This window comes from Dreissena polymorpha, chromosome 7, assembly GCF_020536995.1.
Source record: "Dreissena polymorpha isolate Duluth1 chromosome 7, UMN_Dpol_1.0, whole genome shotgun sequence".
Classification (NCBI taxonomy): domain Eukaryota; kingdom Metazoa; phylum Mollusca; class Bivalvia; order Myida; family Dreissenidae; genus Dreissena; species Dreissena polymorpha.
This window is the reverse complement of record NC_068361.1, coordinates 50,763,760-50,780,572: the sequence shown is the minus strand read 5'-3', so window position 1 is coordinate 50,780,572 and position 16,813 is coordinate 50,763,760. Positions and strand designations below refer to the sequence as shown.

The following is a 16,813-nucleotide window of genomic DNA, read 5'->3' as shown; positions in this document are numbered from 1 at the left end:
TGCAATATTGTCTCGAAATATCACTTATGTCGTGGGAAAATATCGTTGACTGATCTTCCCTGATCGCATCGGGTTTTGTCATCTATGAAGTCAATCTTGTCAATCGTATTCATCGCGGAAATTTCAACTGTTCAAAAAAGGAATAAAACGATCAACTGCAAGCATTTGTTAATCGGGGTCATCGTATCATCGCGCGACAAATGTCGATCTCGTTCTCTTTCCTCCTGTCACGGAGAAGTTGGCAAATAAACAGTACTTCTGATTATTGTGGCCCGTTTATGTTTTCAACCACTGTCAATAGAGGGAATAAGAGTAAATGCAAATAAATTGCTAACAAAAGTCGATCAGGGCATATCGGACATCCCACGAAGAACACTTACAATAGCCGAATTTGCCTTCACCATAATGAAAATAAATACAAATAGTGGAGAGGGGGTTCTTTCAAAATTTGGATGTTATTTTCTAAATAACTAACTATGTTTGGCCATTGGCAAATATGATGAACAGCAGCCTTCACACAACTTTTCTAATATGGAAATATAAAAATCTATTTATACCAATTGACAGATCTGCATCGACTAGCAAACAGACCTCTGTATGTCTGTAGAATATAAAAATATTTTAAAAGGATAAATCAAGGGAAACAACTTTGAGGAACAATCACATAGATCCTTGTTGACTTCTCTCCCCGTTTCATTTTTATGTATACACATTTTGTATTGAACTTTAAAAAGAAAGATGTAGATTTGACATTTAATATGAACAATATAAAGAAGTGAAACTCCAGCTGCTTGAGCAGTATTGAATCCTCATTATATACAATTAGTTGGTCCTTTATTTAAGGCAAGTGACCAATTGCCAAAACAATACAAAACAGCACAAACCAACACAATATAAAACAACATAAACACATATAAGAATAAAGTTGGGGTCACCGCCTTGGAACGGTCAATGCAAAGCATTGCAATTTTGTTGTTATATTCTAACTTACAAAAATATATTTTTAAGGATTAGACATTGCGTTGTTAAATAATCAATCTGTCAAAAGCTTACCTTTCCTTTACTGTAATCCCACAACTTTTAGGTGCTGAAATAACGAAAGTCAACAACAATTTTCCATATTGATAATATATTTAAAACATAACAATAATATATTTAAATGTAACAAGAGATACAATAAATAACTCATGTCAAGAGGGCCTTGATGGTGCCATTATCGATTGTGAAAGACTCATAAATTAAACAAGTAAACTTGTAACACTTCAAATAATGAACTGTAGGAAATCTAATGCTCATGTGAAAATATACCAACTGCCTTTATAAGAATATATAAGCAGGTGCTAATGTAATGATTTTTGAGTTGCATACAGAATTGATTATTTTGTTCAACGTGCGACAATAACAGTTAATAACTTTTCGAACAGTGTTGTTTGCATTCCTCATATGTTTAAAAGTGCAGCATGGTCGGCTGAAAAGTCAGTGTATTACTCGTACGTACACACGCGTTCACAGGTGGAACGTAACAAAATTAAGTTCTCATTACCATTTTTATCATACTTTCTATGCTTTCAGAACGTCCAAAAAGCATGTTGTTTTTATTTTGTCTAAGTTATTTCTATGAAATAATAAGGATGATAAAAAGTGCACACAAAACTCGACCCGTGCGCTATGACATACACTTTATAAAGTTGAATAGCGCGTGTTCATTTCAAACTTGCGATTGATTTTGAAAAATGAATTGCGTGTTAAATTATGCAATAGCGAACATTCTTCGGTGTTAATAAAAACATATTGTTTGTTGAGTTTACAAATGACTTGTATTTTAGGCTATGAAAGACTATGCTGTATGCAGCTTATACATTGCATTATGCGTGTGTGTTTGTAGTTCAGAGATTATTTACAGGTCGTCGCTGAATCTTAACGACTACATTATGTGCCCTTTGAGGGAAACTATTAAATTTTGAGTTAAAGAAGGTCAAATTTACCTCGGCTGCCCGGATGTTCGCCAATGAAATAATTTTGATCCAAATAGACCAGTGCACGATGGCCAATGAGACCTTAATGTGCACTGGTAGACAATGAATATACTGTTTTATGCATAAAAGCGACAAAATTAAATCCTCATTTAAAATAGTTGTCTACGCCCCTCCTACTCGGTTACGGCAGTGATTATATCCGCCTTTTCATCCGTATTCCCCGCTGACATCGACTGCGCATGTGTAGAGATTAATTAATCCATTGAAGAGATGAAATCATCCCTTGCGCTGAATTGCGAATAATTCATCTCTTGAAGGGATGAATTCATCCCTCGCGGTAAATTCATACCTTAAAGGGTTTAATTCATCGCAATGTATCCCCACAAAAAACGCTGGAAAAGGTTAAATACAGATTAATTCGGATGAAATTGGTTGAAAACGGATTAAACCCTAAAAATCGGCTGAATGAGGGTTATTTTTAGGGATTATAAAGAGATTAATCCCGGAACAAAATCCCAAACCCCACTGTAGCTCATGTTTTTGATTCTACATGTATCACTATAAATATCAAATACTTTTTTCTTCAAAGTATATTATTTGAATTAAATCATTAAATATTTCTGATTCTTGTGTAAATAAATATTTACCTAACTGGACAAAGTTGTTCTTCTAATGAATGTCCATGATGATGTCATATAAACATACCTGTCATGTAAAGCACTAGTGTACATGACACCCAGAGTTTCCTTCCATAAATTCATTTATCATTACTATAGAAAGATAATTGTGTGTTACAGTCGAATATAGGACACTGCCTCTGGCCAGTGTTTGAAGACTTTGATAGATGACGATAACCCACCCGTCTCATTTGTGAACCCCTGATGGCAAATACATACTTGTAGCAACACTTGACAAGTAAGTGGTCTCAAATAATTGGCACGATGCAGGTGTGATCATATAGAATGTTCTAGAATGTTTGAGTCTGTATTGGTTAACTTAAACGTTATCTATATCACCTTTATTCCACTTGCTTGCCTTGAAGTAACAGTGTGTTATTTTCATTCAAAATTGCGTCTGGAAATCGGCCACAGGAAAAAAGTATATATTTTTCCAAAATGGGAGCTAAATATTCCCAATTGAAGGTTTCACCCCCCCCCCCCCTAAAAATGTTATCTTAATGTTTTATTCATCTCCCATCCATATAAGTTCAACCTTAGTAAATATAACACTGAAAATACTTGGATTCTCAATGTTGAAGCATTTTTAGCAAAACAACAACAACACTATTTTCCAAATTTTAGTCAAAAGGCCGCACATTTTCTCAATCCAAAGGGACCTGGCCCCATGCCCAAAATGGTGAAAAAAAACACTGAGTAAACTGTTGTCCAGTATGTATGTTAAGCTATAAAATTTGAGGTCTTTAAGTTGGAACAACCACTGAGTATCTTTTGACTGAAATTGTGGGCCTTATTCGATGCCATTTCCTACCTTTTTAGTGGAGTAGATATCACCCCCTCCCCCCCCCCAAAAAAAAAAACACAACAAAACACAAACAAACACCAAATCCCCAGTTTCAAGTGGGATAAAAAAAAAGCCAAAGAATGATAGTCAATAATTATAATACTTTCAACACACCTATTTGTAATACAAACAAAGGGAGATTGTTATATAAATTAATAATTATATGACCGTTTCTTGGTGAATTGTTTGCATGTGTTATCACACATCTACACTAATTTGAGAATTAATTCAACGCACCATCATGCTGTGTGCTGTATATGGTGTGTGCCTTAAACTTTTAACTTGTTACCACTCATGTGCCACATTTGTCATCCAATCTTGAGAAACTTGGTCAAAGTGTTTATGAAGACAATATGTAAGCGAATTTATAATATTGTCAGAATGTATATCTTGGTACTTCCTAGGTCGAAACAGAATGTAGGTCATCTTATGAAAACGTTGTTTCCACCCAAAAGCCATGTTAATGAATCAATCTTGAAGTTGATGAAACCTGTGCAGGATGTTCATCGGGATAATACCAAAATTGAGGTCTTATCTGGGTCAGGTCATCCAGAAACAAGGTCACCTGGCCAATCTTAGAATAACCTTGTTATGACTCTAGAGGCCACATATATGACTCAGTCTAGACAAATTGGTCAGAATTATTTATCTTGACATTATGACTTTTGGTCAAGTGGAGTAAAAAAGTTAAAATCTTCCAAAATATGTGTATGTGAACTTCAGTTGAGTGCCTAAAGGCCATCAAGGCCCTCTTGACATGAGTTATTTATTGTATCTCTTGTTACATTTAAATATATTATTGTTATGTTTTAAATATATTATCAATATGGAAAATTGTTGTTGACTTTCGTTATTTCAGCACCTAAAAGTTGTGGGATTACAGTAAAGGAAAGGTAAGCTTTTGACAGATTGATTATTTAACAACGCAATGTCTAATCCTTAAAAATATATTTTTGTAAGTTAGAATATAACAACAAAATTGCAATGCTTTGCATTGACCGTTCCAAGGCGGTGACCCCAACTTTATTCTTATATGTGTTTATGTTGTTTTATATTGTGTTGGTTTGTGCTGTTTTGTATTGTTTTGGCAATTGGTCACTTGCCTTAAATAAAGGACCAACTAATTGTATATAATGAGGATTCAATACTGCTCAAGCAGCTGGAGTTTCACTTCTTTATATTGTTCATATTAAATGTCAAATCTACATCTTTCTTTTTAAAGTTCAATACAAAATGTGTATACATAAAAATGAAACGGGGAGAGAAGTCAACAAGGATCTATGTGATTGTTCCTCAAAGTTGTTTCCCTTGATTTATCCTTTTAAAATATTTTTATATTCTAAAGACATACAGAGGTCTGTTTGCTAGTCGATGCAGATCTGTCAATTGGTATAAATAGATTTTTATATTTCCATATTAGAAAAGTTGTGTGAAGGCTGCTGTTCATCATATTTGCCAATGGCCAAACATAGTTAGTTATTTAGAAAATAACATCCAAATTTTGAAAGAACCCCCTCTCCACTATTTGTATTTATTTTCATTATGGTGAAGGCAAATTCGGCTATTGTAAGTGTTCTTCGTGGGATGTCCGATATGCCCTGATCGACTTTTGTTAGCAATTTATTTGCATTTACTCTTATTCCCTCTATTGACAGTGGTTGAAAACATAAACGGGCCACAATAATCAGAAGTACTGTTTATTTGCCAACTTCTCCGTGACAGGAGGAAAGGTTAGTAGATAATTTACATCAATTGATTGAAAAGCTTACACTATTTCAGCTCGACTGAACAAATGTGCTCGCCCTGTAAATGAAGTTAGAGAGCGGGTACATTGAAGTCTCTCTGTCGGCCGGTCAGTTTATCTGCTACAAATATCATAATTTGGGAGCAAATTGCTTCCACATAAGTAAAGGGTGTAACGTCCTTTTAGTCATACATACAGAAATGTACTATTTTTAGTGTGCCGACTATTAATTATATATCTGTCACAAATATCGAATACAAAATGGAATTTTTCAAGCATTGATTTGTTTCAATGGAGGTTTTGCACCATTTATTTACAAAGTGACATTTTTGTTATGCATGAAATTGATTGTGGTGTTAAAAATGTATGCGGAATACACAAATACTGAACTATGCACTTAACATTTAACTGACTAAACAAGATTTGTTTCATTGCATTATATCACAGAAATTGAAAAACAAAAAAGAAATGCAGAAATGAATAAAAACAGGTATTTAGATGGAAAAATCTTTTAATTTTGGCATTTTACTGGAAATAATATACTAAAGTGCGCAACATTTAAAATAGTAAAGACAACTATATAATCTTCAATATAAAGGCATTCAAAGGTCAAAGAAAATACGCACACTCGTGTATCATTTTACAATTTATTTATACAAAATATAATATAATTCATAATCTTAAATATAGTGATCATGAATGGCGAATTAATATCTGCATCACACTCACCATTACCATTGTATTTTTTTAAATTCGTTTACGATAGTTATTTTTCACTTTTAGAGATAAGTACATATTGAATGCAATTTAATAATTATATAATCAATAAAGATATATTTTTAAAAATGATTATAACTTTATATCTCACCTCCTACAAAAATGGCATACTCCGATTGGCTTAGAGCGGTCATGTGCCATGGAGTGTTTTCCATACACCTCGTGTAATTTCCGTACTACCCGAGTAATAAAGTAGTCAGTTGAGATATTATGGTTACACCGTTAGTAACTGAAGGTGTATGGGACATACACTCTCAGTAATTTAATGCCATACGAGAGTAAAGTATGGTATACAATTACTGAGGGTGTATATCCCATATACCGACAGTTACTAACGTTTTAACTAATAGTCATTAAAAGTAATATTAAGTTAACTTCAGTTTTTATAACCCCATTACCATTGATAATGGGGGCTATATAGGATTCATTTTGTCTGTCTGTCGGTCTGTCTGTCCCGAACCTGTCATCCGATCTTCACCAAACTTGGTCAGAAGTTGTATCTAGATGGGGTCTAGGTCGAGTTTGAATATGGGTCATGCCGGGTGAAACACTAGGTCACTGGGTCACTTAGTGCGTTTTAAACAGAAAGTTTGTCTGGACCATAACAATGTCATTTATCGTCAGATTTTAACATGACTTGGTACATTTGTTGACCATCATGCAACGTTGAAATACTTCGATATCTCCAAGGTCAAGGTCATACTTAGAGTTGCCCTTAAATGAGCTTGTCCGGGCCATAACTTTGTCATTTATTGTAATACAGTAACTTTAAAATCATCTGATCCATTTGTTCACCATCATCGGACGGTGTGTCAAGCGAAAGAATAACGTCGATAACTCCAAGGTCAAGGTCACACTTGTAGTTCAAAAGTTAAAAATGGCCATACATGATCTTGTCCGGGCCATTACTATGTTGTTCATTGTGAGATATTAAAATCAGTTGGCACATTTGTTCACCATTCGTCGATATCTCCAAGGCCCAGGTCACACTTTGAGTTCAAACGTCTAAAATGGCCATACATGAGCTTGTCCGAGCCATAACTATGTCGTTCATTGTGAGATTATAAAATCATTTGGCACATGTAGTCACCATCATTGGACGGTGTGTCATGCGAAAGAATTACGTTGATATCTGCAAAGTCAAGGTCACACTTTGAGTTCAAAGGTCAAAAATGGCCATAAATGAGCTTGTCCGGGCCATAACTATGTCATTCATTGTGAAACTTTAAAATGACTATACTATGGGATTTTGTTCAAAGTCATTGGATGGCGTGGCAAGCGAAAAAAATCAAGAGTTAAAAGGTCAATATGGCCAAAAATGATAATGGCATAATTCTTAGAAATCGACATAAATTAGCTTCTTTTGTTTTGTGAAAACAGCATGTAAAATATTCTGTGTCAATGCAGCATATGGGGGGTAAATGTCACGTCTGTGACAAAACTCTAGTTAGGACAAGTAAATAATGTACCATAATGTGTAAACGATCGTACATCCTTATGTTATTAAATATAAAATTCAAATATTTAATTATTATAAAGCGTGAGGAAATTGTTTTTCTTGTATTGATTGACTTATTCCTGTCCTATGTGCGCTTAAAACTTACCATGCCTGTGACAAAGCAGTGCAGCGGTAGTAGTCATGTTTGCGAATTTTTTTCTGTAAACAAATTTACAAGTTATAGGTTATATTTTTATACTTTAAACTATCACCTCTTGTTTATTTTGGTTTGATTTTTATCTTCATTTCAACTTATTTTCGTCCTATTTATACTTCTGTACAGAGTAATAAACATTTGAGCGGAGTTCTGTGAAAACTTGGCTAAATGCATGTACAACACTTTTCGTTTTTATATAATTTTCCTTTTAATGAAGTCTTTTATAACAAAAAGTCCAGTCAAGGCTGAAAGACTGGTTTAATAGAAGCCATTGTGGACTTCACAGGCTCTTCTTGGATGACAATTTATGCACATGCTTTAATCCCAGTTTTCTAAAACCGAGGCTGATATAGACTTTTTTGGGGCTAAAAATACTTATGTACTGAAACGTTTGATCTGTTTGCCCTTGCAGTAGATTGTGTCAGGGTCCGAGGCAAACATGGTCTACATTTGGAATCTCCTGACCAAGGACATTGTACACAAACTCCAGGGACACACAGGTTTGTATCTGCCAATATATGAGCTATGCTCTGGGAAATGGGGCTAAAAGCATGCAGCAGGGTAATAAAGGAAAAATACTTTCAGCATTAACTAGATTATGACTAAGAAGATTCTTATTTAAACAAACAAAACCTGTTAAGCCTGTGCACACGCTAATCTAGAACTACACTTGAATTAAGCCCCTTTTCCTCAGTGTACAGATCATACATATACAGTGCTTGTTGGTGCAAGTCTATAAGCCTAACAGTTTTGCCATCTAGTGAAATAAGCTGCAAAAGAGTTTAAGTTAGTTTTTTTAATAAAGGCTTGTTTGAAAGCTCTTAGATGTGTCATCTCAACATTTGACACAATTGAGTGGCATCAAATCAGTCTATAACACTAAAAGATAACGGCTGTTTAGCCTAACGAATGTGAAAACTGTAACTGAAATTTTGAAAAATTGTAATGACTTATAATAACCATTGATCCTTGCAAAATGGAACATAACTTGAGACAAGTAAATGTATGGTTTATATAGAATACTTCTATAGTCTAAGAGCTGGCAATGTTGTAGGGGATATGGTGTCCACCTTTAGTACTGAGTGGTCTTCGGCTCAATCTGGACTCAAAGAAATTTCTTTACACACTGAGTACGGTTCTTCGCAGGAAACAGACTTAAGTGCCCATAAAACAACAAGCATTTCACTTTAATTGAGCGTAAATTAATATTTTCAAAATATAATTCGTTTTGAATATTTCTTTCTCTGAGAAATATCTTGCTGGGATATATTTGGACATAAAAGATCAAAGCTTGACACGTTTGTAGTCTCTTGAAACCAAATTTAATGAGTCAGATTTCTTATTCAAGTTTAAAAAAGTTTCATTCCCAATCCTAAGGTGCAGATGAGCAGCAAACAGCTAAAAATCTGAACAGACTGTAAGTTACTTACATGCTGTTCTTGTTTTATGCTGATTGCATATATCAATTTTAAATTGGTTCTGTGATGGAAAGGTTTAACAACACTTTGAAACAATTGACTACATTTATTTGTGTATTTATTTAGATGTGGTTCTGTGCTGTGCCTGCCACCCACAGAAAACATTATTGCATCTGCAGCCCTGGAAAATGATAAAACTATAAAACTCTGGAAGAGTGATTTATAGCCACGTGCTTGTGTATAGTTTCTGATTGTACTACAATAATCATTTCTTGTTTTTATGGATCAATTTATTGTCATGCAAATTCAATAATTATTATCAATGTTTTTATTTTTTCGTTGTATGAGAAATTATGTGTTGTCAAGTAGATTCAATATTGTACATGTGTTGGAGTTTAGTTGCATGATATATAAGATTATGTTTACAGGAACTGAAACCAATAACAATAAGACTGTATGCCATGTTTATTATAGAATAACAGTCATAGATTTGTAGATAAACAATGGTACAAGTGATTTAAATATAGATTTTGGGCATTAAAAGGGGTATTCAGCTTTGAATCTGTTGAAACATAAGTATGTCCTAAGAAAATTGTTTCTGTGCAATATCAAGAAAACAATTTGACATACAATCAAGCAAAGTGTATGGTATTTACTTGGAAGAAAAAAGACAGCTATTTATTTCCAGGTCATTTTGAGGTCAACAGGTCACACCTCAAAGTCATAGAGGCGTGTAACAGTCTGTTTTTGCTCAATATCTTTCGAATGCTTTGATCTATGATCAATCAACTTGGAAACTGAAAATATATTTGAGAACTCTCTGACAGATGATCCTGAAAATTGGTAATGTGGGTTATTGCAATTAAAAGAAGATAAATGTTGTATTCGTCATCGCTAGGTCATGGGTCCAGGTCATTAGCTTTATCAAGAAATGAGTTTGGCATGATATATTGAGAACATTTTGCATACTTTCATATAAAGTGATATGCTGGTTACTTGGTAGAAAATAATGACGCCTATCAATGCTTAGGTCAACATGTTTAAGATCAAGGTCGCAGGCCTTGTGACCGGAAACTCGTTTCAGAACAATATCTTGAGAACAATTTTGCTTATGATCATAGGAATTGGTAAAGTGATAACTTTGGTGGAAGTTTGAGGAATAAGGTCAAGTTTACAGGCGTTTCAATTATCATTTAAATTGTCATGCAGTTCTTTGTAGGACAGAAAGATGCCTAGTGATTGTGAGGTCAACAGGTTACAAATCAAGGTCACATGTGCTTGTAACATACAAATAGCCTCCACACAACACTTAGAGAATTCTAAAGATGATTTATGCTGGCATCTCGTTGGTTTTTGCAAAGGATTACCCTTCATGGTTTTTAGATCACGATATTGAAGGTCAAGAGTTGCTGCATATTGAGGGCATACCTGTTTTACAAACATATCTTGTTAAATTATTGTTTGAAATAATTATTGTACACACAATTACAAGGGAAAAAACTTATTCCTGACAATGTTATCTGCAACCTTGTAGGATTTAAGCATATACGTGTATTTTATGCAACTGAACACTCTTTTAGTGTAAAAACATTCATTGTATAAACATTAAAATAAATTCATAGTTCTGAATGAAATGAGCACTCTATTCTGATCATTCTTGAAACGGTTTATACATTATATGAACTTATCAAGACGAATTAGAATTTTTATTAAAATCCTTTGTTGAGATAAACATGTTCAAACACTGGTTTGTGTAAAAACAACAACACATTTTAGACAGCTGTTGTTAAAGATTATTATCCATTTTCTGACATTCTGCAATAAATCGTAATTTATGTTTGCAATTTCTCGTTTCTTTACTTTTCTCTGTTTTTGGCTATATGATTTTTATTCCCATGTGACCTATAGTGATCAGACTTGGTTTGGCATATGTCCTGCTGTGTATCTGCAACTTTAAGCTCGTTACGGCTCTAGGGGCATACGATTGAAATAATACGATACGTGCGGCACAAACAAATCAGACGGATTAAAAACTATAGCGACATGACCTCACAAAACATTCCACATGTTGTGATTTCATCATTAATCATATTTGTATTTACTTTTATAGATCAACGCAATCTAGGTTTGTGTCGCTTACTATTTTAATATGTATTGTATGCTCGTTACATTGGGAATATCATTAACAAAATCTCCAACAAGGAAATATTTATGGCACCTGGAGTTAATTTGAATGATTAGTCTTGTACAGTTATGTGTGCCAAATGGGGTAGTTTTCTCACCATCGATATACACTCTCAAGAACGCATTTATTTACTATAAGCAAAGAGATTCAAATACTCTTCTATAAAACATATATGTAAAGCAAAGCAAAGACAATAATTAAAAACGGCATTATGAACACATGATTTAAAACATAAATTAATTAATGAATAGAGTTTTGTCTTATACTCTATTATTTCGTTTGATTCTCTGTTCACAAATGTCATATATGATTTTATATTAAGTAGAACAACTGATGAATGTTCTTTCAACATGCGTCCGGAAAAAAGAAATCAGATAGAAATATTCGAAAACACAGTGTTACTAAATGTTTACCTACCGGTGACCAACTTCCCGGCATTTGAAAAACCGTCTCGACTAGTCGCGAACGCTAATGATATGTAAACAATTTTGGAGAATAAAACAACTGTGTCAAATCCACAGCAAACATTTGGATAAACACGACATAATGAATAGATGCAGATTTCATTACTAAAGACTTTAAAGACTGTTGTTTATTTAATTACTACGTTATGGTAGATGGCAACCTCATATGATAATCTCACAACGGTGCTGGGTTCATCATTCCTATATAGTGTGCAGCACAGCTAAATACAAGGGGTAAAACTCAGACAAATATACGTCTGTGCAATTGGTATCGTGTCAACGTTCTTGTGGCTAAGAAATATTTAAATATTATTTATACAGCTAAATTGAGAAGAAAACATAATTAGCAGTACTGTGAAAAACACACTTCTGTAGATGAAATCATTAGCCGTGCGGGTGGTTGCACTTTCTGTTATATTTGTCATGCTTTGTACATTCATGTATTCGCCTATATTCATGTTTCATGTGGAATTTCACGTTTCATGACATAGAAGGATTGATTTCATATTAACTATTCGGTGTTTGTTTCATTTACCAAAATGTAAAGATTCTTCTCGTTGGCAAATGTGTCAAATTTCGGCTTGCATTGGCATCATTTGGTAGCTATTTAGATTCAGTTAAATGTCAATTTGGATATTGTTTCACCTATGACCTATAATGCTTTGTTAGCCTCCCATTAGACATTTAATTGTAATTGGTCTTCTGGACGTGGCTGGCCTTCTCCTGAAAACAAACAATCAGTTGCTAAGCAAAAATTATATTGGTAATTATCGATCGAATTGGTCATTTTCGGCTCAGGTTCGATTTTAAATACCCCAGGTAGTCTTAAGTTTGCTACAAAATACCCGTGGTACGAACAACATACGATTATTATTATACCCCATCATATTGTGATTGGGGGCTAGCACAGGAATTCTCAATTATGTTCCTCGAAAAACAATGGGTAAGCATATTGTTGCTGTTTTATCCAGTTGTCCGGACCATTTCTCCCAAAAGAATTTTAAGTTCAGATATGAGATATTTAGGTAAATAAATTTCATTGAACTGATTGAAGGGATGCAGTGTCCAAGAACGAAAACGATTGTACCACAACCATTAACTATTGGCCTGCGGATAAATGACAAGCAATAAAAATTACACAATTGCGGTGATGTAGATTAACTTAAATGGATGCTTATTTATGTTATGCTTTCCGGTGATTTATATCGTCGGGTGACCTGTTATGACGCGAACCTATTTCGACGCAGTTTTTGTTTTTCTCGGTATTAATACATAAGCGACTTCCGCTGACGTCATTTTGCTATAAATCGTAGTAAACACGTACTTGTTTTCGCTTGCGCAAAACATGTAGAAAGTGAGAGATGCAAAGGTAAGAATAGATGTATTCAATGTATTTCAATGCAATTTTAAGTGATTTTACTAATGCAAAAATACATCTCAACGGAACATGATTTTATTTACCTAAATTCATCGTGGGAAAAAATGACGAATGTTCGTCTGCAAGGGTTTTTTGTTTCATTCATAGATCACGTGACTGGCATGTGATGGATTACGTCAATTCAGTTATTTTTAGCCACTGGTAAGGTGTACGCGTTAAATGAATAGCACTGCACACACACATTCATTGGATTTTAATGGGGATTTACCACCAGAATTATTTACTATTGTTACTTATATTGTGATGAGTGGTAAACTAATTTAAATGTAATTTTATTTCCAGGGCCCACAAGGGAAGTACCGGTGTAATTCACCCACTTCTATAAATGCTGCCTATGTACATATCAGACAGACAGGGGCCCAAATCAGAACAACTGCCAGAGAGTTTGGGGTACCTGAAGCATCCCTGAGGCACAGGCTGTGTGGCACAGTGAATTCGGAAAGTGTACATTCAGGTCCACAACCGATGTTTTCCAACGAGGAGGAAGCCCATCTTGTGTAACACATCAAGACCATGGCAGAGTGTGGATATGGCTATGGGCGGGCTGAAGTTGTGACGATGGCCTCGGAGTATGCTGTTTACCTAGAAAAACGGGACCAAGCCCATCCTCTAACAATGAAATGGTTCCGTGGCTTTATGTCAAGGTGGACGGAACTTAAAGTTTTGAAACCTCGTGGTCTTGAATTACAACGGGCCAAGGCGATCAACATGACGTCAGTGACCAGATATTATACTGAACTAGGGTCTATTCTGGATAAGTATTGTTTGAAGGACAAACCAGAAAGAGTCTACAATATAGATGAGAAGGGCCTGTCCACGTCACATACTCCACCATCAGTAGTGACCACTGAGACCGAAGTTCCAGCCGCTACATCTGGTTCCAGAACACTCATCACTGTGATTGGCTGTGGCAACGCATTGGGGTATAGTGTGCCACCATATTTTGTTTTTCCAGGGGCCAGAATGCGTTCGGAATTATTGGAAGGAGGTTGCATTGGTGCTGATGGAACTGTGTCTGAATCTGGTTGGAGCAATAGAAGTGTGTTTCGCAAATACATTGCAGAACACCTTTTGAAGTACTTACCTGAACGTTTCCCAGACAAACCTGTTCTCCTGCTGTATGATGGCCACAAGTCTCATATAAACCTTGGCTTAATTGACTGGGCAAGAGAACATAACGTGATTTTGTTCATACTGCCTGCTCACACCAGCCACGTGCTACAACCATTAGATGTGGGATGCTTTGGACCTTTTGAACGAATCTACAACTCTGTGTGCCATCAGTTCATGAGAGATTACTGTGGGAAGAGTATAATTCGCTACAACTTTTGTAAACTGGGTTGTCAGGCATATGCAAAGGCACTCTCTGCTAGCAACCTACAAGCATCCTTCCGAAAAACAGGCATACACCCCTACAATCCATCAGTTGTTGATGCATTCCACTTCAAGCCTTCAGAGGTCCTACATTCAAGCCCTTCGATGCCAACACCACAGAGTGACGCTCAACCCACTGTTAAGGAATTCTTTAAAGGCAAAGTAGCTGTACCCAAGCCAACTGACAGCACAACCATAAAAAGGAAGTACCTCAGCACTATAGTCAGTGGTAGGGCAATCACTGAAGATTCAGTTTTTGAAAAAGTGAGGGACCATGCGCAGTCTAAGCACCAGAAAAAATCTGCAACCCAGCAAGACCATCAACCTGGACCATCTGGATCAGCAAGTCAGTCAAGGGTTGATCAAAGTGCCATGTCAGAAAGTGACCAGGATGACTCAGACACTAATGCATGCTGCGTGTGTAATCTGTTCACACCTGTTGAAGTGCACAACAGTACATCTGTTGTGTTTGTCAAGTGGGTGCAATGTGACAAATGTGAACATTGGGTCCATCTGATATTTTGCACTAAAGTGAGGGTTGTTAGAAGGGGTTATAAGTTTCTATGCCCCCACTGTGCCACCGAGGAATGAGCACCTTCATATTGCAGTGTTATGTTATCAACACTGTTGTTAGTATTGAATGTTACAATAAATTTTGAACTTGATATGTGTTTTACATATTTTAGGTACCGGTGTACAAGTTCAGTCTGCATGGTTAGGTACCGGTAAGTTAAATTTCAGCGTACAGTCTCCAATGTTAACAAGGCAGCCAATCAAATGCGATGTTGACAACATAACAAGGCAGCCAATCAAATGCGTCATTTCAGGTCACTCTCAGAAAACATGTCCGCTTCCATAGTGTAGCAAACTTTTAATCTGGTGGTGTTTTTTGTGTGACTCATGTCAACTTTTTGTTTCAAACGACATAAGAAGGCATTCAAAAAAGAAAACCATTGAAGGTGAATGAAAGTTGAAGATGTTATAAAAACTTATTTTGTTTAATTGCTTATATGCGTCAAAATAGGTCACTCGAGGATACAGAAATATCAGTGAAATAAACTGGTATTTCACTTTTTTAAACAGTGAAAAATAACAGTCAAAATATCGATATTTTTCGCATTTTTTCTGGGAAAATCGATATGCCACCGAATCCAACAAATATCTTCTATATATCCATCCTCTTCAAAAGCAACAAAACAATGACTGTACGTGCTGAAAATCATGATGCTATAGCATTTCTTAAGCAAGATATTTGCTTAAAACATTTACCATTGAACTCATTTTTTCATTTGATCTTTTGCGGCACTTGGAAGCGTCTCAGCCTTGTGCACACATATTAAATCCTTAAAAGTGCATTAACAATCGTTAGGTATGTGTTAGTATGATGTAATCAGTGAAAAAAAGCGCCCGTTCACCATCAAATGATATGCTGAACGGCTTTCAGACCAATTTCTGCAATCTTTAAAAAAAGTGTTTATGTCAGGTGTGTTGATATACCCTCTCGGTAAATTGAATTTAAACTTTACAGTGAGACTTTTTGAAGCCCTTTTTACATTTGAACTTCGTCGTTTTCAAATACTTAAATCTTGTCATTATCAACTAAGAAGCAGTTTTCCTGGTCATGAATGAGCCAGAGTAAGCCAAAATTCGATTAACAGTTAAAGCGTTTAAAGCACTTTTATATTATTGACATTGAATTATAAGAAAGTGCTTAATTTGCATTTCCTCCTCTTTGTATAAATTATTTAAATCGTGTAATCATCCAATTTGATCATAGGTGGTGTAGTTTGTGTGCGGATACGTGGTCTGGTTTGTGCGCGGATACGTGGTCTGGTTTGTGTGCCGATACGTGGTGTGGTTTGTGCGCGGATAAGTGGTCTGATTTGTGAGCGGATACGTGGTCTGGTTTGTGTGCAAATACGTGGTGTGGTTTGTGTGCAGATACGTGGTCTGGTTTGTGTGTGGATACGTGGTCTGGTTTGTGTGCAGATACGTGGTCCGGTTTGTATGCGGATACGTGGTCTGGTTTGTGTACGGATTCGTTGTGTAATTTGTGGCGGCCTTTAAAACAATGTTAAAGTGTTGAAATTTGTGAGAAAACTACATCTTAGATAACTGTAACATATTTTCACACAAATGAGATATTATTCTACACAAGGTTGAAAATCGAGAACATTGTCTTCATCCATTATTATATATTCTTACCTACTGTACAATATTCTGCATGGTCACTTTGTATAGATTACCACACGTTTACTATT

At 35.4% G+C, this 16,813-nt stretch overlaps 1 protein-coding gene across 1 annotated transcript; it reads left to right on the top strand.

Moving 5' to 3' along the window:
- Positions 1-13,691: 13,691 nt before the first annotated feature.
- On the top strand, positions 13,692-16,602 carry LOC127839698 (uncharacterized). The gene is made up of 2 exons (XM_052368082.1): positions 13,692-15,028; positions 16,494-16,602. The coding sequence occupies exons 1-2, from the start codon at positions 13,692-13,694 to the stop codon at positions 16,600-16,602; spliced, it is 1,446 nt and encodes a 481-aa protein (XP_052224042.1).
- Positions 16,603-16,813: the final 211 nt, after the last annotated feature.

What these genes read in the sequence shown, in the direction of transcription:
- LOC127839698 (XM_052368082.1), top strand. Translation starts at nt 13,692, where the DNA reads ATGGCAGAGTGTGGATATGGCTATGGGCGGGCTGAAGTTGTGACGATG. An exon ending in ACATCTGTTGTGTTTGTCAA is followed by an intron (nt 15,029 to 16,493) that starts GTGGGTGCAATG and finishes GTTTGTGTGCAG; the next exon opens with ATACGTGGTCTGGTTTGTGT.